Source organism: Aquarana catesbeiana, linkage group LG09, assembly GCF_042186555.1.
Source record: "Aquarana catesbeiana isolate 2022-GZ linkage group LG09, ASM4218655v1, whole genome shotgun sequence".
Taxonomy (NCBI): Eukaryota; Metazoa; Chordata; class Amphibia; order Anura; family Ranidae; genus Aquarana; species Aquarana catesbeiana.
Genome location: NC_133332.1, coordinates 1,399,359 through 1,425,335, shown reverse-complemented (window position 1 = coordinate 1,425,335; position 25,977 = coordinate 1,399,359). Strand labels below are relative to the sequence as shown.

The window sequence follows — 25,977 nt, the reverse complement described above, 5'->3', positions numbered from 1 at the left end:
AGTTCAGGGAATGGGGTCATCAGAGGGGTGTTCTGGGGAACCTCTTAGTTCAGGGAATAGGGTCATCAGAGGGGTGTTCTAGAGAATCTTTTTCGGGGAATGGGGTCATCAGAGGGGGGTGTTCTGGGGAACCTCTTTTTCAGGGAATAGGCTCATCAGAGGGGGGTGTGCTGGAGAATCTCTTAGTTCAGGGAATAGGCTCATAAGAGGGGGGTGTTCTGGGGAACCTCTTAGTTCAGGAATAGGCTCATCAGAGGGGTGTTCTAGAGAATCTTTTTCGGGAATGGGGTCATCAGAGGGGGGGTGTTCTGGGGAACCTCTTAGTTCAGGGAATAGGCTCATCAGAGGGGGGTGTTCTGGAGAATCTCTTAGTTCAGGGAATAGGCTCATCAGAGGGGTGTTCTGGAGAATCTCTTTTTCAGGGAATGGGGTCATCGGGGGGGGGGGGGGGGGGGTGTTCTGGGGAACCTCTTTTTCAGGGAATGGGGTCATCAGAGGGATGTTCTGGAGAATCTCTTTTTCGGGGAATGGGGTCATGGGGGGGGGGGGTGTTCTGGGGAACCTCTTTTTCAGGGAATAGGCTCATGAGAGGGGGGGTGTTCTGGGGAACCTCTTTTTCAGGGAATGGGTAATCAGAGGGGTGTTTTGGAGAACCTCATTTTCAGGGAATGGGGTCATTAGAGGGGTGTTCTGGAGAACCTCTTTTTCAGGGAATGGGGTCATCAGAGGGGTGTTCTGGGGAACCTCTTTTTCAGGGAATGGGGTCATCAGAGGGGTGTTCTAAAGAACCTCTTTTTCAGGGAATGGGGTCACAAAGGGGGGGGGGGGTCTTGGAGATCCTCTTTCTCAGGGAATGGGGTCCTCAGAGGGGTGTTCTGGAGAACCTCTTAGTTCAGGGAATGGGGTCATCAGAGGAGCTGAAGTTGCCAATCAACATCCTGGAGCTTGAGGCTATCCATCTGGCTCTCCTACACTGGCTTGTCTACCTTGGGGGTCTTCCTGTTGGGTTGTAGGCCAACAATGGCATGGCAGTGGCATACACCAACCATTAAGGTGGGAGTTGAGCTGCTCAGGAAGAGGTGGATTTGGCCTTGTCTTGGTAGAGTTTCACATTTTGGTCCCCATTCAGCTTTACACATTCCTGGTGAAATTTCTCAGCTGTCACAGCTACATATGGTGAAGAGGGTCCTTCACCCTAAGGTGTTTTCAGAGATTTGTCTGCGGCGGGGGATGCCGAATGTGGATCTGTTAGTGTCCAGATTCTACAAGAAGCTGGGGAGGGATGGTTAGAGCTGGGGAGGGATTCCTACTTTTTTTTTTTTTTTTTTTTTTATTGCGTCCATTCACCTGAAGGTGGCAGCATAACCCAAGTATTTAGGGATATGAAGTCTAATATCCTGCCTATAGTGGAGGACACAAGGGGTCTGCTTCTAGGAGATTGAAATGAAGGGTGGGCTCCAGAATCATTTCAGTATCGGGGAATTACTTTTTGTCCCTCTGCACATTACAAATGTAGCAATAACTCTCTATGGAGCTGCTGGTTTAAACGGGTCTGTTACCTTCACTCTCCTTCCCTCTGTTTTACCGGCACCGGGTCTAGGGGTTCTGTTGAGTTTACCTCTGGACGACACACGCACCAACACTTGAATACGTTTTCAATGCTTAATTAACGATTTACTAAGGAAGTAGCAGGAAAGAGGCAGAAGGGAAACTGCAGAAGAAACTCAAATATCTTCTTGTAAGATTCTTGACAAATGTCCTGGTAGAATTTGAATATTACAGTTGAATGCGCTCCCCTCGTGGACACACTCCTTGCTCGCCTGGATAGACCTCTCTCACTTGCCTAGCCGCCAGTACGTAGCACCAACAAAAGCCTCTGCCACAGACTTGTTTGGGATGAACCCGTACGATCCTCTGCCACAGGATGTATTGTTTTTTTCTGCAATGAACGTCAGTCACAGTGCTTGAACCTTTAAGCCAACCCGGCAACACTGTGCTGTATAGTTACTTCAGGATACATCCTCCAACCGAGTCACCAGGCCCCTCTCCAGACCAGCACTCTGCGTGATCCTTCCATGACGGCTCCTCCCCTGGGATCTCCTCGGTTGTCCAGCTTCTTCACTCTGCATAGACATCTCAGGACCATTCCTCGACCGCTGTGGTAGGCCCCAGACAGGCTTCTGGGCCCACCACACGCCGCAGCGTCGTGGGCCTCTGGAACGGAGGACCATGAGATTGCATTCTAACACATACCTGTCGGCCAGGAGGGCCAGCAGGTGGCTGTAAAAACGAACCCCAAAATATGGCTTCTGTCCCATAAATGTGATAACAGTGACACCCACGGCTCAGTGCGGAACACACACAACGTCAGCCAAGCTGGATCAGAGGCAAATCTAACCTTCCTAACGAACAAATTACTAAATTTACCTATCAGATGGTAGATCACAAATCTACCAGAGCTACACAAACTATTGTTTTTATTAAACCTAGCTAGTCTCGGAGTTGGTGGCCCTTGTAACATCTGTGATGTCATCGCTATCAAAGCCAAACCACAGCTATGGCCCCGGGCATAGGGAGGAGGTATCAGTGCAGTGCCCATGTCACTCCTCTGAGTGTGGCCCAGTGCTGGAAACAAGTGCAGGTCCCATCATGTGGTGGGAAGGGTCGGGGCTGATCTCAAGTCTTCTATGTATAGCCGCCTGTCTATGTCCCCATTGTAGTGTACTGCTCAGCCAGTCGCAGCCGCGCCCCCGTTGTGTCACGCGCCCCTCTTGTAACACACGCCCCTCTTGTAACACACGCCCCTCTTGTAAACACACGCCCCCCTTGTAACACACGCCCCTTGTAACACACACCCCTCTTGTAACACACGCCCCTCTTGTAACACACGCCCCCCTTGTAACACACGCCCCTTGTAACACACGCCCCTCTTGTAACACACGCCCCCCTTGTAACACACGCCCCTTGTAACACACGCCCCTCTTGTAGCACACGCCCCTCTTGTAACACACGCCCCTCTTGTAACACACGCCCCTCTTGTAACACACGCCTCTCTTGTAACACACGCCCCTCTTGTAACACACGCCCCCGTTGTAACACACGCCCCTCTTGTAACACGCGCCCCCGTTGTAACACACGCCCCTCTTGTAACACACGCCCCTCTTGTAACACACGCCCCCCTTGTAACACACGCCCCCCTTGTAACACGTCTCTCTTGTAACACACGCCCCTCTTGTAACACACGCCCCTCTTGTAACACACGCCCCCGTTGTGTCACACGCCCCTCTTGTAACACACGCCCCTCTTGTAACACACGTCTCTCTTGTAACACGCGCCCCCGTTGTAACACGCGCCCCCGTTGTAACACACGCCCCCGTTGTAACGCACGCCCCCGTTGTGTCGCACGCCCCCGTTGTGTCGCACGCCCCCGTTGTGTCGCACGCCCCCGTTGTAACACACGCCCCTCTTGTAACACACACCGCCTTCAGATCAGCACCACTGACCCGTGTTTGCGCTGTGCTTGCAGGGATGACGATTGCACAGATATCTTGGAGATCTACAATCAGATCAAATCTGAGGATGCCGGGGAGGCGGAGGAAGAAGAGGAGGTGAGATCATCATCTGTACTGTCCAATGAAATCCACTTCCTCTGTCTCTTGTGTTACATGTTTTGTCTTCCCCTCATGAAGCAGACGGCGGCAGTGGAGATGGAATCGGATGGACCGGGAACTTCTACAGGCAGACAGTCAGTAAACCTCTGGTGAGAGCGCATTTCCTTCTCTATGTATGTGTGCTGCCCCCCCCCCCCGCTATAATCACCCCCCCCGCTATAATCACCAACCTCCCCCTCGCTATAATCACCAACCCCCCCCGCTATAATCACCAACCCCCCCCGCTATAATCACCACCCCCCCGCTATAATCACCACCCCCCCCGCTATAATCACCAACCCCCCCCGCTATAATCACCACCCCCCGCTATAATCACCAACCCCCCCCCGCTATAATCACCCCCCCCCCCGCTATAATCACCACCCCCCCCGCTATAATCACCACCCCCCCCGCTATAATCACCAACCCCCCCCGCTATAATCACCACCCCCCCGCTATAATCACCACCCCCCCCCCGCTATAATCACCACCCCCCCCCCGCTATAATCACTACCCCCCCGCTATAATCACCACCCCCCCGCTATAATCACCAACCCCCCGCTATAATCACCAACCCCCCGCTATAATCACCACCCCCCCCCCGCTATAATCACCACCCCCGCTATAATCACCACCCCCCCGCTATAATCACCACCCCCCCCCCCCGCTATAATCACCACCCCCGCTATAATCACCAACCCCCGCTATAATCACCACCCCCCGCTATAATCACCACCCCCGCTATAATCACCACCCCCCGCTATAATCACCACCCCCCCCCCGCTATAATCACCACCCCCCCCGCTATAATCACCACCCCCCCCGCTATAATCACCCCCCCCCGCTATAATCACCACCCCCGCTATAATCACCACCCTCCCCCCCCCCGCTATAATCACCACCCCCCCCCGCTATAATCACCCCCCCCGCTATAATCACCACCCCCCCGCTATAATCACCACCCCCCCCGCTATAATCACCACCCCCCCGCTATAATCACCACCCCCCCGCTATAATCACCCCCCCGCTATAATCACCAACCCCCCCCGCTATAATCACCAACCCCCCCCCCGCTATAATCACCACCCCCCCCCCCCCGCTATAATCACCCCCCCGCTATAATCACCAACCCCCCCCGCTATAATCACCACCCCCCCGCTATAATCACCACCCCCCCGCTATAATCACCCCCCCGCTATAATCACCAACCCCCCCCCCCGCTATAATCACCACCCCCCCGCTATAATCACCACCCCCCCCGCTATAATCACCCCCCCGCTATAATCACCAACCCCCCCCGCTATAATCACCAACCCCCCCCGCTATAATCACCAACCCCCCCCCGCTATAATCACCACCCCCCCGCTATAATCACCACCCCCCCCCCGCTATAATCACTACCCCCCCGCTATAATCACCACCCCCCCGCTATAATCACCAACCCCCCGCTATAATCACCCCCCCCCGCTATAATCACCACCCCCCCCCCGCTATAATCACCACCCCCGCTATAATCACCACCCCCCCGCTATAATCACCACCCCCCCCGCTATAATCACCACCCCCCCCCGCTATAATCACCACCCCCCCGCTATAATCACCACCCCCCCGCTATAATCACCACCCCCCCGCTATAATCACCCCCCCCCGCTATAATCACCACCCCCGCTATAATCACCACCCTCCCCCCCCGCTATAATCACCACCCCCCCGCTATAATCACCCCCCCCGCTATAATCACCACCCCCCCGCTATAATCACCACCCCCCCCGCTATAATCACCACCCCCCGCTATAATCACCACCCCCCCCGCTATAATCACCACCCCCCCGCTATAATCACCACCCCCCGCTATAATCACCACCCCCCCCGCTATAATCACCACCCCCCCGCTATAATCACCACCCCCCCGCTATAATCACCACCCCCCCCGCTATAATCACCCCCCCGCTATAATCACCAACCCCCCCCGCTATAATCACCAACCCCCCCGCTATAATCACCAACCCCCCCCCCCCGCTATAATCACCCCCCCGCTATAATCACCAACCCCCCCCGCTATAATCACCACCCCCCCGCTATAATCACCACCCCCCCCGCTATAATCACCCCCCCGCTATAATCACCAACCCCCCCCCGCTATAATCACCAACCCCCCCCGCTATAATCACCAACCCCCCCCCGCTATAATCACCACCCCCCCGCTATAATCACCAACCCCCCCCCGCTATAATCCTATAATCACCCCCCCCGCTATAATCACCACCCCCCCGCTATAATCACCACCCCCCCGCTATAATCACCAACCTCCCCCCCGCTATAATCACCAACCCCCCCCGCTATAATCACCAACCCCCCCCGCTATAATCACCACCCCCCCGCTATAATCACCAACCCCCCCGCTATAATCACCAACCCCCCCCGCTATAATCACCACCCCCCCCACTATAATCACCAAACCTCCCCCCCGCTATAATCACCGCCCCCCCTGCTATAATCCTATAATCACCAACCCCCCCCGCTATAATCACCAACCCCCCCCCGCTATAATCACCAACCCCCCCCCCCCGCTATAATCCTATAATCACCACCCCCCTCCCCCCTATAATCACCAAACCCAACCCTCCCCCCCGCTAAAATCACCAACCCCCCCCGCTATAATCACCAACCCCCCCCCGATATAATCACCAACCCCCCCCGCTATAATCCTATAATCACCAACCCCCCCCGCTATAATCACCAACCCCCCCGCTAAAATCACCAAATCCCCCCCCCCGCTATAATCACCACCTCCCCCTATAATCACCACCACCCCCCCCTATAATCACCACCCCCCCTCCCCCCTATAATCACCACCCCCCCTCCCCCCTATAATCACCACCCCCCCGCTATAATCACCAACCCCCCCCGCTATAATCACCAACCCCCCCCGCTATAATCACCAAACCTCCCCCCCCGCTATAATCGCCACCCCCCCGCTAAAATCACCACCCTCCCCCACCCCGCTATAATCACCCCCCAGCTATAATCATGACCACCCCCCTATACTCACCCCCCCGGCTATAATCAATCCCCTCCGCTATAATCACCCACCCCCCTACTATAATTACCACCCCCCGCTATACCCACTCACCACCCTCCCCCACCCTGCTATAATCACCCCCCTGCTATACTCATCCATGCCCCGGCTATAATCAACCCCCCCGCTATAATCGCCCACCCTCCTACTATAATCTTTCCCCCCCCCCGCTATAATCACCCCCCACTCCCCATAATCACTCACCCCCCCTACTATAATCACCCCCCCGCTATAATCACCCCCCCTACTATAATCACCCCCCCTACTATAATCACCCCCCCTACTATAATCACCCCCCCCTACTATAATCACCCCCCCGCTATAATCGCTCATCCCCCTGCTATAATCACCCGCCCCCTACTATAATCGCCCACCCCCCTACTATAATCTTATACCCCCCCCGCTATAATCGCCCACCCCCCCTATAATCACCCCCCCACTGCTACTATCACTCTCCCCCCTGCTATGGTCATGCTGTGATGGGGAGTTTTCACCCCTCATGCAGATATAAAGTGTGGAGTTCCCCGTTCTTCCTCCTTCCTCTGCATTATATGAAAAAACACATCCCTGGCATCCCTGTAGACGTCTATGCTCCTCCCTGTAGACGTCTATGCTCCTCCCTGTAGACGTCCATGCTCCTCCCTGTAGACGTCCATGCTCCTCCCTGTAGACGTCCATGCTCCTCCCTGTAGACGTCCATGCTCCTCCCTGTAGACGTCCATGCTCCTCCCTGTAGACGTCCATGCTCCTCCCTGTAGACGTCCATGCTCCTCCCTGTAGACGTCCATGCTCCTCCCTGTAGACGTCCATGCTCCTCCCTGTTTGTTTGTGGGTGGTGCAGTCTTAGGTGTGCAATCTGCTGATTAGTCTAATAGGGTGATGTCAAGCAACTGATCAGCACATCGCATAGCTTATGTCTGCAGACTCCAAAGAGAAGGGGGGTTATGGGATTTGTAGCTTAAGTATGGCTGGAGTGTCAAAATTGCTTACCCCTGGGCTAGATGATGCGGGGCGTCCTCCATCCGGGGAAATGAGGCGGGCGTCCTCCATCCGGGAAAATGAGGCGAGGCGTCCTCCATCCGGGGAAATGAGGCGAGGCGTCCTCCATCCGGGGAAATGAGGCGGGCGTCCTCCATCCGGGGAAATGAGGCGGGCGTCCTCCATCCGGGGAAATGAGGCGAGGCGTCCTCCATCCGGGGAAATGAGGCGGGCGTCCTCCATCCGGGGAAATGAGGCGGGCGTCCTCCAGCCGGGGAAATGAGGCGGGGAGTCCTCCAGCCGGGGGAATGAGGCGGGGCGTCCTCCAGCCGGGGGAATGAGGCGGGCGTCCTCCAGCCGGGGGAATGAGGCGGGCGTCCTCCATCCGGGGAAATGAGGCGGGCGTCCTCCATCCGGGAAAATGAGGCGAGGCGTCCTCCATCCGGGGAAATGAGGCGAGGCGTCCTCCATCCGGGGAAATGAGGCGGGCGTCCTCCATCCGGGGAAATGAGGCGAGGCGTCCTCCATCCGGGGAAATGAGGCGGGCGTCCTCCATCCGGGGAAATGAGGCGGGCGTCCTCCATCCGGGGAAATGAGGCGAGGCGTCCTCCATCCGGGGAAATGAGGCGGGCGTCCTCCATCCGGGGAAATGAGGCGGGCGTCCTCCATCCGGGGAAATGAGGCGGGGAGTCCTCCAGCCGGGGGAATGAGGCGGGGCGTCCTCCAGCCGGGGGAATGAGGCGGGCGTCCTCCAGCCGGGGGAATGAGGCGGGGCGTCCTCCAGCCGGGGGAATGAGGCGGGCGTCCTCCATCCGGGGAAATGAGGCGGGGAGTCCTCCAGCCGGGGGAATGAGGCGGGGCGTCCTCCAGCCGGGGGAATGAGGCGGGGCGTCCTCCAGCCGGGGGAATGAGGCGGGCGTCCTCCATCCGGGGAAATGAGGCGAGGCGTCCTCCATCCGGGGAAATGAGGCGGGCGTCCTCCAGCCGGGGGAATGAGGCGGGGCGTCCTCCAGCCGGGGGAATGAGGCGGGGCGTCCTCCAGCCGGGGGAATGAGGCGGGGCGTCCTCCAGCCGGGGGAATGAGGCGGGGCGTCCTCCAGCCGGGGGAATGAGGCGGGGCGTCCTCCAGCCGGGGGAATGAGGCGGGGCGTCCTCCAGCCGGGGGAATGAGGCGGGGCGTCCTCCAGCCGGGGGAATGAGGCGGGGCGTCCTCCAGCCGGGGGAATGAGGCGGGGCGTCCTCCAGCCGGGGGAATGAGGCGGGGCGTCCTCCAGCCGGGGGAATGAGGCGGGGCGTACTCCAGCCGGGAATTGAGGCGGGGCATCCTCTGACTTGCTGCAGCTTCTAATGCACATGGTGAGAAGCTCACAGTGTGCAGTGAAATCAGAGGAAGCCATGAGAGCAGCCGGTATAGCTGTGAAAGACTGAAGGGGGGGGGATTGAGGACACAGCAACCATAAAAGAGGATTGTGGGTAATAGCGGGTTCAATAGGGCGGGGCAGATCTTCTTTAGCAATGGACCCTCTCAGGTCTCCTGCAGCCGGCCTCTCTTTTCTGTAGCCAGCGCCCTGTAGAGGCACAAGGGGGAGGGGGGGTGTTAGCGCCATGACAACGTACCTTGACAGTGCGCTGTCTCATCGATCGAAGATTGTACCTCCGCGTCTCTCTATAAGCTCCCGCTGAGCTTCTAATAAAGAGGGGGAGGGGACAGACAATAAAATAATATGTATTCTCTCTTAGGTGACGCGCCGCACCAAGCGGGATCTCCTGCGCTCTAATCCCGACTCGTGGAAGGACAAATGTAAGGAGCTTCTGGATCTGATCTACGAGCGTGAGGACTCCGAGCCCTTCCGACAACCCGTCAATCGAGTGTCCTACCCAGTGAGTGCGGTCATGGTGGGGGGGCCTGCAGAGGGCGTAATTCCGGGTATATTTAGGGTACAGAGAGACGTCTAACGGGTCAGAACACGGAAGGATGGGGATGTGAAGTGAATGGGGTAATAGCTGGAGAATAAGATGAGCTGCCACAAAGAAGTGCCCAAAAATGTCAATAGTAGCAAATAAAAAAGGAACACAAGGGGGCGCCAGCTAAGTGGAGCAAACTTACAGAAATAGCATTGTGCTTTTGAATGGTAATGAAGCCATTAATGATGCACTTGGCTGGTTCCCCCTTGTGTTCGTCCCTGTCTTGGGTGGAGCTGCCTACTGAAGTACAACACCCAACTTTATCTGGTACCTTCTAGCCCCCCAATCTGAAAAAGCCAAAGTGCCCCCTCCCTAATCACAAGGTGGGAACTGATTCCTCAGGAGCGCTGGGTACATTAGGCTTCCTCAGGGGCTCTGGACACAATAGACTTCCTGGGGAGCACTGGGCACATTAGATTTCCTGGGGAGCGCTGGGAACATTAGGCTTCCTGGGGAGCGCTGGGCACATTAGACTTCCAGGGGAGCACTGGACACATTAGACTTCCAGGGGAGCTCTGGGCACATTAGGTTTCCGGGGGAGCGCTGGGCACATTAGGTTTCCGGGGGAGCGCTGGGCACATTAGACTTCCAGGGGAGCACTGGACACATTAGACCTCCTGGGTAGCGTTGGGCACATTAGACTTCCTGGGGCGTGCTGAGTACGTTACACTTCCTGAGGAGCAATGGGTACGTTACACTTCCTGGGGAGCGCTGGGCACATTAGACTTCCTCAGGGGCTCTGGACACAGACATCTTGGGGAGCGCTGGATAGATTAGGCTTCCTTAGGGGATCTGGGCACATTAGGCTTCCTTGGGAGCGCTGGGCACATTAGGCTTCCTGGGGAGCGCTAGGCACATTGGACTTCCTCAGGAGCTCTGGACACATTTGACTTCCTGGGGAGCGCTGGACACATTTGACTTCCTGGGGAGCGCTGGACACATTAGACTTCCTGGGGAGCGCTGGACACATTAGATTTCCTGGGGAGCGCTGGACACATTAGATTTCCTGGGGAGCGCTGGACACATTAGATTTCCTGGGGAGCGCTGGACACATTAGATTTCCTGGGGAGCGCTGGACACATTAGACTTCCTGGGGAGCGCTGGACACATTAGACTTCCTGGGGAGCGCTGGACACATTAGATTTCCTGGGGAGCGCTGGACACATTAGACTTCCTGGGAAGCGCTGGGATACATTAGACTTCCTCAGGGGCTCTGGACACATTAGACTTCCTGGGGAGCGCTGGACACATTAGACTTCCTGGGGAGCGCTGGACACATTAGATTTCCTGGGGAGTGCTGGACACATTAGGCTTCCTGGGGATCGCTGGACACATTAGATTTCCTGGGAAGCGCTGGGATACATTAGACTTCCTCAGGGGCTCTGGACACATTCGACTTCCTGGGGATCGCTGGACACATTAGATTTCCTGGGGAGCGCTGGACACATTAGACTTCCTGGGAAGCGCTGGGATACATTAGACTTCCTCAGGGGCTCTGGACACATTAGACTTCCTGGGAGCGCTGGACACATTAGACTTCCTGGGGAGCGCTGGACACATTAGATTTCCTGGGGAGTGCTGGACACATTAGGCTTCCTGGGGATCGCTGGACACATTAGATTTCCTGGGGAGCGCTGGACACATTAGACTTCCTGGGAAGCGCTGGGATACATTAGACTTCCTCAGGGGCTCTGGACACATTCGACTTCCTGGGGATCGCTGGACACATTAGATTTCCTGGGGAGCGCTGGACACATTAGACTTCCTGGGAAGCGCTGGGATACATTAGACTTCCTCAGGGGCTCTGGACACATTCGACTTCCTGGGGATCGCTGGACACATTAGGCTTCCTGGGGAGTGCTGGAGACATTAGACTTCTTAGGGGCTTTTGGACAAAATAGTCTTCCTCAGGGACCCTGGATACATTAGGTTTCTTTGGGAGCGCTTGGAATGTTCCACTTTGGAAGGAGCTCTGTGTTTTAGCAAGCTCTTGACTTATTCAGTTACATGTTGTGCAATGTGTAGTGGAATCTGCTTACGTTTCTCTAAGTTCTCTCCTGTGTTCATCTGCAGGATTACCAGGACATCATAGAGACCCCCATGGACTTCAGCACTGTGAAGGCCACACTGGAGGACGGCAACTACAGCGACCCCCTGGAATTCTCCCGAGATGTCCGGCTGATCTTCAATAACTCCAAGGCTTACACTCCTAACAAGAAGTCCAGGGTAAGCGGGGCGACACCACAGGAAGTACGGGAGATGTAACGCTCATTGTTGGCCTCCAGCCTGGTACCTTCCATGGTTGTTGGCCTCCAGGATTTATCACTGCTTGAAGCTTGCTAAAAGCCTTCTGAAATCTAACAGCTTGTCTAAAACAACAGAAAACTAAACCTCGTCCCGTTCAGGTTAAACTGCTTCCCCTCCATATCATTCTCCTAAAGCTTCCCGCCGGACACTTCTGTGATGTTGTCCCTTCAGTTTGATCGGAATTTCTTCCTTCATGTTGTGTCCTCAGATCTACAGCATGACGCTGCGATTATCGGCTCTGTGCGATGCCTACATCAAAGACATCCTCTATGACTACCGGCTGGCTATGCAGCTACAGCAACGTAAGAGGCAGCGCTACCGGAAGAGGATCCACAGCAGCAGCAGCAGCTCCAGGTCTAGGTCCAGGTCCAGGTCCAGCAGTCGAGAGCTGAGGTGAGGCGCCGGGAAACCTTTGCACACAGATTGTGGGGGTTTTAAAGCTGGGGTCTCCAAACTACAGCCCCAGGGCCACATCCAGCCCACAGCTAGGGGCAGTGGCATATCCTCAGACTCGGTATTGGTGCACTGACTGTAGGGGGGCGCTCTCATGTGTAAGGGGGATTGTGAAGTGATGGGGAAGCTTCTGATGTGATGGGGGTGGGGTCTTATGATGTGAAATTATTTCATATTATTTTATCAGTCCCCATATTTTTTGTTTGATAGTGTGTCCCTTGTAGGGAGAAGTTTGGAGACCCCCCCCCCCCATGGTATAAAGGTATCTATAGATGTGAGACGACCATCACCTGATCCAGCAGGAACCGGATCGGGGTTTAAGGGTTTAATAATTTTGGTGTCTGACACTTCCCAACCAATGATTGGGATTGTAGCTGTTGTCTCCCCCCTTTGATGAGCTGGGGGTGTTTGGCAGGGATTCGCCCTCTAAGCGTTTTGCAGCCACCCCCGTAGACAGGCTCCTCCTCCTTCCTTTGTTTGCTCTCGGATTGGTCGTTCTGTTTTCTGCCACAACTAATGAATTTCTTTTTTTTCTAGTCCAAAGCCAAAGCCCAGGAGAACGCCCCAGAAAGTGAATGTGAACTCCGCCCTTCGTCTCTCCGGGAGCTCCTCCTCTTCCTCCCCCTCCTCCTCCTCCTCGGACAGTAAGTACGGGGAGCGGTCAGTACGGACTCCAGGTTACGTAGGTTCAGTCTAATGAGATCGGCCAGCCCCCGAGATTCCAAAGTCTGCGGGATTTTTAGAAGTAATTAATAGAAGGTGGTTGTTGGGATTTCCGGACGTTTAGAGACATCAGATTGAAATTCTCTGCATGTATGGGTGAGCATTGTGCAGCTTGTCAGCCTCTTCACAACAACCTCCTTTACCTTCATCTCCTTTTAGTGTCCGATTCTCCCGCTGAACCCGACAACCTCTCTGCTGGCGAGGAAACGGAGAAGCAGCCGTCACCTTCCGGATCCAACGAACAAAACAAGATCGACTCGGAGCCGGAGCCAACGAGCAGCACGAAGAGCAGAGCCTCCCCCGCCAAGGGTAACAACCAGAAACCCCTCTCCTGCTAATTCTATCACATAGGAAACAGCTGCCTCCTTAAAGAGAAACCTCATTTCCCATGACCCATTACATACAAGCTGAGAGATTAAATCAGGCTTGCAGAGGGAGTGGCTTCTCTCTTAGCTGATGGGGGGAAGTGGTGGTACATAGCTGGGTCTATGGAAAGGGGATCATTGGTTGGGCCTGTAAAGAGAGAAAGGAGGAGAAGGTTCTTCGTTGGACCTGTGAGGAGGGGAGGTCCTTAGTTGGGCATGTAGAGAGGAAGAGGCCTGGGTTGGGCCTACGGGGGGGGGGTACTTATTTGGGCTGATGGAAAGGTGGGGTGTTGGGCATGTGGAGAGAAGAGGTACTTGGTCGGGTCTTTGTGGAGAAATGGTTCTTAATTGAACCTTTGTAGAGGGGATATAGTTAATTGGGCTGGTGGGGAGGGAAGGTAAATGGTTCTGCCTGTGGGGTAAGGGAAGGCTTTCTGAGAGGCGGAGTACTTGGTTGGACCTGTGAGAAGGGGACATAGTTTGGCTTATAGGGAGGCAGGTACGGAGAGTGAAGGTACTTAGAGCTGTGGGGAGGAGAGATGACTTAAATGGACCTTTGAGGAGGTGAGGTACTTAGTTGGGAATTTTTTGAAGGGAGTTTCTTTTTTGGGCCTGTGTGGAGGGAAGACCATAAGGGAAGGAGCGTACATAGCTGGACATTTGAAAAGGGGATTGGGGGAGGGGTTTATTAAGTGGAACCTGTGAAAAAGGGAGGTACTTAGTTTGGACAATGTAGAGATGAGGTACTTATTAGTTGGGCTTATTAGAATGGGAGGTACCTTTTGGGGGCCTGCATGGAGGGGAAGGCCTTCAGGGAGTAGGAGTACTTGGTTGGACCTTTAAGGGGAGATGGGGTACTTAGTTGGACCTGTGATAAGGCGGGGGGGGGGTACTTACTTGATCCTATTGGGAGGGAATGTACTTACTGGGGACCTTTGAGTACGGGGGAGGTACTTAGTTGGACCTTTGAGTACGGGGGAGGTACTTAGTTGGACCTTTGAGAAGGAGGGATACTTACCTGGGCATGTGAGATGGAGAGCTATTTAGGCAAGGCCTTTGAGGGACAGGAGGTTCTTAGTTGGACCTTTGAGGAAGGGAGGAACCTAGTAGAGCCTATGGGGAGGTGCCTACTTGAACCTTTGAAGAGAAGAGGTATGGACTTGGGCATGTGAGGAGGAGAGGTACTTAGCTGGGCCTATGGGGACAGGAGGTTCTTAGCTGGACTTTTGAGGAGGGGTGGAACTTTGTAGATCCCATGGGGAGGGGAGATTCTTAAATAAACCTTTTTTGGGTGGGGGTTACTTATTTGGGCCTGTGGACGAGGGGAGGTACTTAGGTTTATGTCTGGAAGGGGGGCTTAGTTTGACCTTTTGAAGGTGGAGTGTTCAAAGTTGGGCATGTTAGAAAAAAAAGTACTTAATTGGGCCTATGGGGCCAGGAAGTTCTTAGTTGGACCTTTTGAGGAGGAGAGCCCATGGAAAAGGGCGGTTCTAAGATTTGAGGGGGTACTTATCTGGGCCTGTGAGGAGGAGAGGTACTTGGTTGCGTCCATGTTGAAGGGAGGTTTTTAGTTTGACCTTTTTAAGGAGGTCAGGTAACCAGTTGGGCTTGTGAAAAGGGAAGTACTTAGTTGGGCCTACAGAAAGGGGAAGTACTTAGTTGGGCCTACAGAAAGGGGAAGTACTTAGTTGGGCCTAAGGTGGGGGAAGGTACTTCATTTGGCCTGTGAAGAAGGGAAGTACTTATCTGGGCCTTTGAGCAGAGGAGATGCTTGCTTTGGCCTGTGGGGAGGTTCTTAGTTGGACTTTGAGGATAGGAGGTATTCAATTGGGCTTGTGGAGAGGAAAGGCACTTGGGTCTACAGGGATGATAGGTTCTTGGTTGGGTCTATAGGGAGGAGATAATTAACGAGGGGGCATCGTTAGTGGTGATAAGGGGACTGAAGGACCTCAGTTATAAGGAACAACTACAAAAGAAGAAGACACATGGCCACTCAATGAATTTGTACGAGAGGTGGTTCAATCATAAACTACGTAAGGGACTCTTAAATGTTAGAGCGGTAAGGATGTAGAACTCCCTTCCACAGTTGGTGGTGTCAGCAGGGAGTGAACACAATGTACAGGGATATGGAAACTGGTAGTGATATAAACACTCACAGATTTAACTGGATGGACTGGGTTTTTTTTTCACCCTTACCAACTATGTTCCTAAGATGATCCAAAGGGGGTGGGAGTGTGACGCAGAGCCCTCCTTATACAGGTAAAAGATTTCGGATTGCATGAATTGATCCCCTTCCCTCTCACATTTCTGGTATTTGTATGAAGTTCTGTTTTGTCTTCTGGATTTAACCCGAGAATTTCTTTGTCTCGCAGTGGAACACACCAATGGTCCTCTTGTGAACGGGAATGGAGGAGACACCCCAAAAGCCAGAAGAAGAGTCCTGAGTTCCTCAGATGATGAAACCGTGGCAGAACCACAAGAGAAGATGCAGGAGGAGGATGAGGATGATGATGATAAAGCTGAGAAGGACAAAGATGCAAACACACCCCCCCACCCCCCTTCAGTAGGAGACTCGGAGTCCAGCTCAAGTTCTAAGAGTGAGTCTGACTGCAGTTCTGACTCCGAGTCCTCCACTAAATCTGACCAGGACTACGTAGACGGCGATCATGATTACACCAAAGTGGCGCGTACAAAACTTAAGCGCAAACTTCCAGACACCACCGGCGACAAGAGTCCCAAAAGGAAAGGGCGAGGACGTGGAAGGGGGCGGGGTAGGGGCCGGGCTAAAGGTTACAGTTTACGAGGGGTAGAGGCCAAGAAAGGACGAGGCAGAGGCCGGGGACGAGGCATGAGCAAAACCCCGCAGAGCCCAGCGGTAAAGATGTCCGACGAGGACACTGGTGACGAGGACGAGGCAGACGACGGCGGAGAAAGCGATTTTGTAGAGCGGGAAAGAAAAAAGCGCCGTATAAACACCAGGAACCAAGGCCGGAGGACTGTGCTGTACAACGACGATGACTCCGACATTGACCACGAGGTTCTGCTGCAGTTCGATGATCCGTTGAACCTCGGTACGTCCAGGTCGGGGCGCGTGCGGAAGATGACAGAGAAGGCCAGAGTCAGCCATCTGATGGGATGGAACGGGTGACGCCACGTGCCGCCATTAATTATTTAAAGGGTCTATCAGCTGCAGGGATTTCACCGGAACAAATTCCTCGGTGGACCTTCTTAGGACATTTCTGCTCTTTACGGTGGTGCTTCTTTTTCCTTTTTAATTTTTTTTTTCGATGCAATCGCTTAAAGTATTATCCAGTTGCATTTTTGAGGGGGAAGCCTTATTTATAGGGGGTCCCCGGACTCCGCAGCCACAACACTATGGTATAAGGTGCCGCTTTCCATACCAGTGATATGGACACCTTTTTTTTTAATGGTGATAGCTTTTGTGTGTGTAATATAGAGTTAAGCACCTTTTTATAGAGATTTTATACGGTTTTGTGACGCTTCGAGTACAGAGAATGATATTTTTTTGCACAAGATACCAACCCTGATGGCAGCTGTAAAATGTGTTTACACTTTCTAAATCTTGGGGGATCTCCGTGACGCCGAACCTCGGATGCCAAATGTTACTTTTTCCCGCTGCTTTGTTCCGCGTGGTGTTATGGCAGCTGTGGGATTCCATTCATGTCTCTCTCTCCTGTCGTCTTTAGCAGTAATAGTATTTGTGCCTTTTGTTAATCGTTCCGCCTCCCCCGAGCGTTCCTCATACTCGAACAGAATCTGCCAATCCAGTTCACAGCCATTTTAAGTTGCGGCCTCTAACTACCTCGGAAGTGTTGGTGGACACGGGGCGGTGAGCATGTTCCTGAACGTTCTGCGTGTGCGCCCTTTCTGCCGGAAGCATGTCCGATATCCGGGTCCATAGATGAAGCTGCACTCCTGACAGTTACTTGGTCCTTCGGTTATTGGGTGCTCTCCAGCGGGATGGTGCCATGGCAGAACCAGAGGAGAAGATACAAAGTCACTGGCATTCATTCTAAAGACCAAAAGAAGGGCAACAGGGTCATGTCCTCAAGACAACATAGTGACACCCTGAGGAAGTGACCCTCGAGGCCCTGAAATGTTGGCCTGACTTCACAATAAGGGCACTCTTACCCGAGCCAGCCCGGGCATCGGCGGTAAAGCGCCGCTATTTTCAGAGTTGCTTTACCGTCATTTTAGCTGCACTTTTCGGCCGCTATTGGGGCACTTTTAACCCTTGCTAGCTGCCGAAAAAGGGTTTGCTGCAAAGCACTGCTGCAGTGGCACTTTGGCGGCGATTCGGCGTGGTGCTGCCCATTGATTTCAATGGGCAGGGGCACTTTAGGGGCGGTGTATACACCCCTCCTACAGCACCTCAAAGAAGCTGCTTCCAGGACTTTTTTGAGCGTCCTGCCAGCGCAGCGCTCCAGCGTGAAAGCACTCAGAGTGACGGGAGGGACGCTTTGCAGGCGCTATTTTTAGCTCTATAGCGCCTCAGTGTAAAAGGGGTCTAAATGATACGCCTTTATCTGGCATGTCGGTGGCTTTGTACCTTCTATATTAGGATCACATGCAATGCACTGCACTGGGTTTACCTCTGTGTTTGCACTCTGGAGATGCTTGTGAAGGACGTAGTGTGAGATTTGTTTAGTCACATCATTATTTATTGTACTTTTTTTTTTTAATTTTATTTACCAGTTCTGTATATTGTCCTCTTAGCAGGGATATTCATAGAACAAAAAAAGCCTGGTGCTCTTCTCAGAGGCTTTAATAGATTCTATATGTACAGATGATGCAGCTTTGTAACTCGTCTCTCCGGGTTCGGAGTATAATTGGTCGATCCTCTGTAAATATGTACGCAGGAGTTTATTGGCGGCCTGCTCTTTTGGGACAGGCCGGAGTTTATTGATGGCTTGCTCTTTTTTTGGACCCTCAGTTTCCAGACAGGTTGAAGTTTTTTTGGCGGCTTGCTCCTGTGGGACCCTCAGAAAGTTCCCGGACAGGCTGGAGTTTATAGGAGGCTCAGTCTTATGGGACTTTCAGAAGGTTCCCAGACAGGGCAGAGTTGGTGAGCCACTCTTGTGGGAACCCCCAGTTAGTTCCAGAACAGACCTTAGTTTATTCGTGTCTCACTGTTGTAAGGTCTTCGGAAGATTCCCAGACAGGTTGGAGTTTATTGGAGGCTTTATTGGTGCTCTTGTGGCACTTTCAGAAAGTTCCTGGACAGGCTGGAGTTAATGTTGCCACACTCTTGGGGAGCCCTCACAAAGTTCCTGGCAAGCTGAGATTTATTGGCAGGTCAGTCTTGTAGGGACCCTTGGGAAAATTCCTAGTTAGTCTGGCGATTGTCGGCGTCTTGCTTTTGTGGGGACCTTCAGAAGGTTCTTCGACAGGCCATAGTTTTTTGGTGGCTCACTCTTGGAGGACTTTCAGAAGGTATTCAGACAGACCAGAGTTATTGGTGGCTCACTCTTGTGGGACCCTTAAAGTTCCTGGACAGGCTGAGGTTTATTGTAGGCTCAGATTTATAGGTCTTTCAGAAGGTTCCCGGACATGCCAGAGCTAAATGGGGAGCCACTCTTGTGGGACCTTCAGAAAGTTTCTGGACAGGCTAAAGGTTATTGGAGGGCTCAGTCTTATGGAACTTTCAAAAGGTTCCTGGACAGGCCAGAGCTAATTGGTGAGCTACTCTTGTATGAAACCCTTTGATAGTTCCAGGACAGGCCTTAGTTTATTGGCAGCTAACTCTCGTGGGACCCCCAGAAAGAAAGGCTGGAGTTTCTTGGAGGCTCGGTCTTATTGGACTTTCAGAAGGCTCCCAAGGCTCCCAGACAAGTCAGTTAGTTGGTGAGCCAGTCTTGTGGAAAGCCTCAGATAGTTCCAGGACAGTCCTTAGTTTATTGGTGGCTTAGTCTTGTGGGACTTTCAGAAGATTCCCAGACAGGTTGGTGCGTCATTCTTCTGGGGTTTCAGAAGGTTCTTGTACAGGCTAAAGTTTATTGACAGCTCAGTCTTATGGGACTTTCAGAAGGTTTCCAGACAGGCCAGAGTTAGTTGGTGGCCCATCCTTGTGGAAACCCTCACATAGTTCCCGGACAGACCTTTGTTTTTTGATGGCTCACTAATGTGGGATTGTCAGAACGTTCCAGACAGGCCAGAGTTAATTGGAGCCTTGTTCTTGTGTGACCCTTGGAAGGTCCCCCAACAAGTCTGTGTTTGCACATAGCAATTCTCTTGCAATACGTTGCTTGGATTGAATTGTCTTTTCCTGCTGCTCAATAGATGTTGAAGTACATCTGCCAGGAGAAGGCTCGGTGCCTCCAGTACTAGAGGCTTTTCTCCAACATATGGTGCTTATTAACAATCTTTTATTGATTGTTTGACTTGAAAGGGCTTCCTGAAGCATTTCCAACCACGAGCCTCCTGTGCACCTTTGGTCACTTCGCTGCCGTCTTTTCTTCCATATAAACAATGCTTTTATATGACTTTGCTGCCCTCCATATAGAGCAGCCCACGCTCGTGTTACATTCCTTTGAAGTGCGTTGGCATTCCAGCAAAATGAACTTCAATAAGACCTGCAAATTCTCCGTTGTTCTGTGTTTTTAAAACCAACCCAACTTTTAGCACAGATAAATAAAGAAGAGATTTTTCTGATGTTTACATGTACATAGACTTCTGTTACGATTGAACACTTTGCCCATATTTCCCTTCCTGCCACTAGCCATGCCCAGCATTTTTCATGCAATTTGGGTTTCCAGTTGCTAAAATTATCAAACGGATCAAAGTAACTTACCAACATTTCTTTTTCCAATGCCGCTGAAAAATGTTTTTGGTGGTCAGTTGCCGTGAACCATAATTTGATTGGAATTTGCTGAAATCTGCTGAGTGTATGGCTTGTTTTTTTGCCATTGGACCCAGATTTACGGATTTGGTATTTTTTTTTAAGGGCTCTCAGACATTGCTGCATCTTCTCTTGTTGCTGTTCACATGTTGGAAGCTGATTCTTGTGCCTCCTAAGTCTCTGCAAGTTTCCTATAAATTACAAGTCCTACAACCAATTCCAGCACTGACACTCAGGTTGGATATCTGGAAAAGTGGTAAGAACTGGTATCTGGCAGAGTGTTGAGAAGGGGGGATTGTTTGGGGTTGTGCATTTGGCAGATTGGTGAATGAAGGGGGGGGGGGGGGTGAGTTGGGTAATCTGGAAGAGTGGTAAGAGCACGTATCCAGCAGAGTGTTGAGAGAGTGGGCGTAGTTTGGGGTTGGGCATTTGGCTGATTTGGTGAAGGGAGGGGAGTTGAGTTGGGTATCTGGAAGAGTAGTAAAAGCAGGTATCTGGCAGGGTGTTGAGATATGGGTTGGGTTGGGCATTTGGCAGATTGGTGAAGGGGGGGTGAGTTGGGTATTTGTAGGGGTAGTGTATCTGGCAGAGTGTTAAGTGTGGGGGGTGGTTTGAGTGTTTGGCAGATTGGTGGGCGTGTGGGTGACGGGGGGGATTTGGAAGAGTGGTAAGGGCATGACCACCCTCTTACAGCCTAGACTATTAAAGATCAGAATCTGTGGTTGGTCCACTTAGTCCTCCTTAGAAAAAGATCGTCTTTAGACAAAGCCCTGGAACCAGGACCGGTTGTCATGGTCACTGACCGGCCTCATCGATTGGCGGGCTGGGAGTGGTGGAATCATTTTGGTCCTTTTTTTTTTTTCTCTGCACAGCTTATTAGTTTTCTCTTTTCACTTTTTACTGATTCGTACTTCTCTCCACTTTATTCACACTTTTTGCGTCAAAGTTGTAAATTGGAAGGACTTCGAACAAACCCAAGCGCGGGGGGGGTTTATTGGTGGGTAGACGTAAATAAGCCCCGATGGAAGCTGGTTACTGCACATCGTCCTCTGACAGAAGCAATAATGTACAGATACTGTGATATACGGCCGATAGGCCTCCACTATGAACCATGCCGAGTCTCATTGGGTGGGGATGGATTCTATGTCTTGTGTGGTACTCGGAATGTTTCTGGTCACACGTTGGACTCCGCCGATAACCGTGTAGGGAATAACGGCGAGTGTCCCGGTTTATCCCTCCGACTGGGCAACTACAAGGTTCAGTTTCTTGTTTATAGATGGAAATGGCGGACAGGATTTCCTGTGTGTGCCATCGGCCTCCTTGTAGAACTTCGTCCATCCAGAGTTTATTTCAGTTTTGGTTGGTTGTTAGAATTTTGAATCCCCCTCACACCTCTCTGCCATTTCCAACTCCTTCCTCCCGTTACCGGGGATCCTTTTCTGGTTGTATTTTACAACAGGAGGAGTGAGAATCCTTGGCAGAGCCAGGAGCACTGGAGGGGTATCTCCTCACAAGGTGCAAGAAGCCAATCGGTGATTTAGCCTGTTCACCCGAAGTGAATGAATTTTGGGGTTAAATCTCCAAATGACGCCCTTATTGGATTGGCTGTATCTTTTTTTTTTTTTTTTATAGCTGCAATCTGAGCCCCACCTAAAATAAGAGAACATTGCTTCATCAGGCCAGACACTGCCGGGCCGGGGGGTCACTGGATTCACAGTTGGGGGAGGGGGGTAATAAGTAGAAATATAGTTTTCAGTGGCACTGTGTGATTCTTGCGCCCCCTGCTGTAGGGACACACAATGAAAGTGTGATCACAGCGCCCCCTGCTGGATGGACACACAATGAAAGTGTGATCACAGCGCCCCCTGCTGGATGGACATACAATAAAACTGTGTGATTCTTGCGCCCCCTGCTGTAGGGCACTCAGTGGTCCCTGCTGCATAGGCACTAAGTATTACTGTGTGCCTCCAGTGGCCCCTGTCTTATTGGCACTCAGTGGTGTACTGCTTGGTTCCAGCGCCCCCTACTGTACGGGGGAGGGGATTCCTTTTCACTTTGCACTCCTGACCAATCCATGAGCCCCCCCTCCCCCATCACCTCCTCGATAATAAGCAGAGAAAAGCAATATTCACCCAGAAAAACATGTTTACAGCCCCATTACCAGAACTCCCCATGGATCTTCTAGCCATTAATATATTTATTATCCACCCAACTACTTACCTGTGGAGTCTGTCAACCTTCATCTGCCTGGAATTTGGCTGTTTCCTTTTTTTTTATTTGTACTCCACAAACAGAACCCAGTAATCAGCTGATTAATAAGGGGGATAATGGTTACAATAATGGGGGTCATTTATAAGATAGTCTTAAACTGTCTATGCCAGCAGAGTTCACATCCCCTGTTTTCTGTAATATTCGGAATTACATAGACTGAAAAATGAAGAATTGTCCGGAATGTCCAGGCAAAGCTTTATTATTTTTGGAATAAAACCCGCGTATGGTTTTTTTCCTGCGATCCAGGGCTCTATTAGAGCGAATCCCCCTCACTTCCTGTTACGGTGACCATTTTGTCAGACAGGAAGTGGGAACAATTCCAACCTAAACAGAGACAAATATATATATTTTTTTTTATCCGGAGTAGAGGAAGGGGGAGGCCCCAACAGTGTTTTTATTGCTGCCTCTGTCCCTGCGATTTTCCCTCGCTCCCTCCCCTGCTCTCTCCATAACTGAAAAATAAAGCTTTGACTGGATATTCCATTTAAATTTTACTTGCAATTGAAATTCTTCCAAGTCCATTGAAGGTCACACGCCGGCGAGAATCCTGAGCGTAGGGTGCGATTTCTCCGGTCCCTGGCCACATAAGATTCAAGGGTTCCTACTCCAATCTGTTTATGGTGCCGAAGAAGGAAGAGGTTCAACCAATTCTGGACCTCAAGGCTCTCAACTCTTGTGAAGGTACAAAAATTCAAGATGGAATCCGTTCGCTCCGTAGTGGCCTCTCTTCATCTGAGGATTTCCTGGCCTCCATAGACACAGCCCAGGAAGAATCTTGAGCATAGGGCGTGATTGTTCCGGTCCGTAGCCCCAAGAGGTTGTAGGGTTTCTACTCTAATCATGTTATGTTACCAAAGAAGGAAGGGGTTTAAACCGATTCTGGACCTCAGAACACTCAACTTGAGAGTTTTGAGGTCCAGATGAGAGCCTATAGGTCCAGATGAGATTCAAGATGGAATATGTCCGCTCTGTGGTGGCCTCTCTCCATCTGGGGGATTTCCTGGCCTCCATAGACATCAAGGATGCGTACCTGCACATCCCTATCTGTGCGAGGCACTAATGCTTTTTATGCTTCACGATGGAGGAGCATCACTACCAAATCATCACCCTTCCCTTTTGGGCTGTCCCAGTCTGGTCTGGCCTTTTTTTCGTTTACCAAAATTAAGGGCAATCAATTGGTAGTAATCCTCCTCTATCATGAAGCGCACACAACGCATTTGTGCCTTGCACAGATGGAGACATGCAGGTATGCATCATTGATGTCTATGGAAGCCAAGAAATCCCCCAGATGAAGAGAGGCCACTACAGAGCCGGACAGATTCCATCTCGAGTCCCATCTGGACCTGAAGGCTCTCTTCTGGACCTGAAGGCTCTCTTCTGGACCTGAAGGCTCTCTTCTGGACCTGAAGGCTCTCTTCTGGACCTGAAGGCTCTCTTTTGGACCTGAAGGCTCTCTTCTGGACCTGAAGGCTCTCTTTTGGACCTGAAGGCTCTCATCCAGATCTTGAGGTTCTCAACTTTGAGAGTCTTCAGATCCAAAATCGGTCCACCTTTCCTTCTTCCGTACCAAAAAATGATCGGAGTAGAACCCCTAGAACATCTTGGGGGGCCAGGGACTAGAGCAATCGCACCCTACACTCAAGATTCTTGCCATTGTCCTTCAATGAACTTGGAGAAAGAGATTTTACAGTGAGTAGCAAATTTTTTTTCTTTATAATATAAATCTTGTAGGCACTATGGACTGTGGATATTGAGTTGATCATAATATCGTCCTCCTATAAAGTCACTCGTGTTATTAGTTTTTAGGGCGGTGAATTTGGTGGTTGTTTTTTGGTTTAGTCTGGTTCTTCTCCTGGTGAATGAATAACTTTTCATTTTTTTTTGTAATCACAACGCTCTGGTGCTCGAAAACTTTTATCCAGCATTTTACTTTGTTCTCGTATTGGATACATTTTACTCACAAAGCATTAAATGGCTTCACCATATGGGTTGGACTTCTGCATTAAGTTCTGATGACTCTCTGCTGTACGCCGCTGTCTCAGGTCTCTCCAAATAATTCAGGGATTTTTTTTTTTTTCCTATTGCCATGTTAGAATGGCAAACCAAATGTAGTATTTATATGCAACGAGTTGTAGTTTTTTTGTATTGTAAAGAAGAAAAATTGTACATTTGTAAAGTATTTTTTTTCTAGATTCATCGTGCTATATTTGAGTTTCTGTATTTTCATTTTGTTTTTTTTTAAACTATGAACTTGTCTTTAAATAAGAGGTAAAAAAATAATGGATTTTTATCGGTAAAAGTGTTTGAGAAGTAAATTCTTGAAAAGCGTAAACTGTATTTTTAATTTTCTTTGCACAAAGTGTTGGCCCAGCTCTCATCCATCGATATCGGGGAGGTTAGAAGATTTCTGGGTGGAAAGTTCGGGGAGGAAGTTATAAATAAATTGGCGTAGATTGTGGTGAGGTTGTTCACCTTAAAAAGACGGTGAACTGTTAAAAAAAAAAAAAAAAAAATAATAATAATGTTATCGGCACTAATATAGAACAAAGATCATCTTTGGGGTCTTCATGATTTCACGTAGATTTGAGGAAATTTGATCTGTTGGGTTACAAAGAAATTTGTTTTTACAAGGAAATTCCGGCTTCCTGCCCGATCTTTATTCAATCACAACAAATTAACACAGAAAAAACTACTGAGATACTTTGTGCACTTCTGAAATCACTTTTATTGGGCCAAATTCTTTCTCCATTTTGTGAATGAATTGCTTTGAGATCCCATTTCTGGCCGATCTTCGTTCCCGTATTGTGACGGCCATGTGAGATGAACTGGACTCTCCTCTCCATGAACTGTGTTTGGTCAGCAAAACTTTTATTATCATTCGTTTTTGTTTCACAGAAATCCATTTTTACATTTTTTTTTGTTAAAGATTGTGTATTTATTTGTGTTCTTTTTTTAAATTAAAGATTTCAAAACCATCAATTCTATAATGAGTTTTTTTTTTTTTTACTACCAGAAATTTGATCTTAATCTTACAGTACAGAACACAGGACTTTATTCATAGACCATGGGTTTTATGCCGAGACTTCTGATTGGACAGTGGCAAAAGCTTTGCTGGGAACGCCCACCCCACCATTTTTTGCTAGTGTACTTGGTGATGGCCCTTTTCTGTGTGTCTGTGACGGAATCCGGACACCCTAACTGGGGTATCTCTGCCAAGAAGCTGCTTCTTCAACTTCTGGAACACGAGACCATTGGATCCGGCTAAGTTACCCCAACAACTAAGCAGTACCAGTTTTGGAGTGAACCAGAATAAGAACTGTTTATTTG

At 51.1% G+C, this 25,977-nt stretch overlaps 1 protein-coding gene across 1 annotated transcript in view; it reads left to right on the top strand.

Annotated features, from left to right (window-relative positions):
• The window catches only part of BRWD3 (bromodomain and WD repeat domain containing 3), a gene marked incomplete in the record, with an annotated part of 101,270 nt that extends 75,641 nt beyond the window's left edge, over positions 1-25,629 (top strand). The window contains 9 exon segments of the mRNA XM_073598049.1: positions 3,527-3,608; positions 3,690-3,741; positions 3,744-3,760; positions 9,448-9,588; positions 11,746-11,898; positions 12,188-12,372; positions 12,970-13,076; positions 13,315-13,464; positions 15,893-25,629. Of these exon segments, the coding sequence (XP_073454150.1) occupies positions 3,527-3,608; positions 3,690-3,741; positions 3,744-3,760; positions 9,448-9,588; positions 11,746-11,898; positions 12,188-12,372; positions 12,970-13,076; positions 13,315-13,464; positions 15,893-16,668 (1,663 nt within the window).
• Positions 25,630-25,977: the final 348 nt, after the last annotated feature.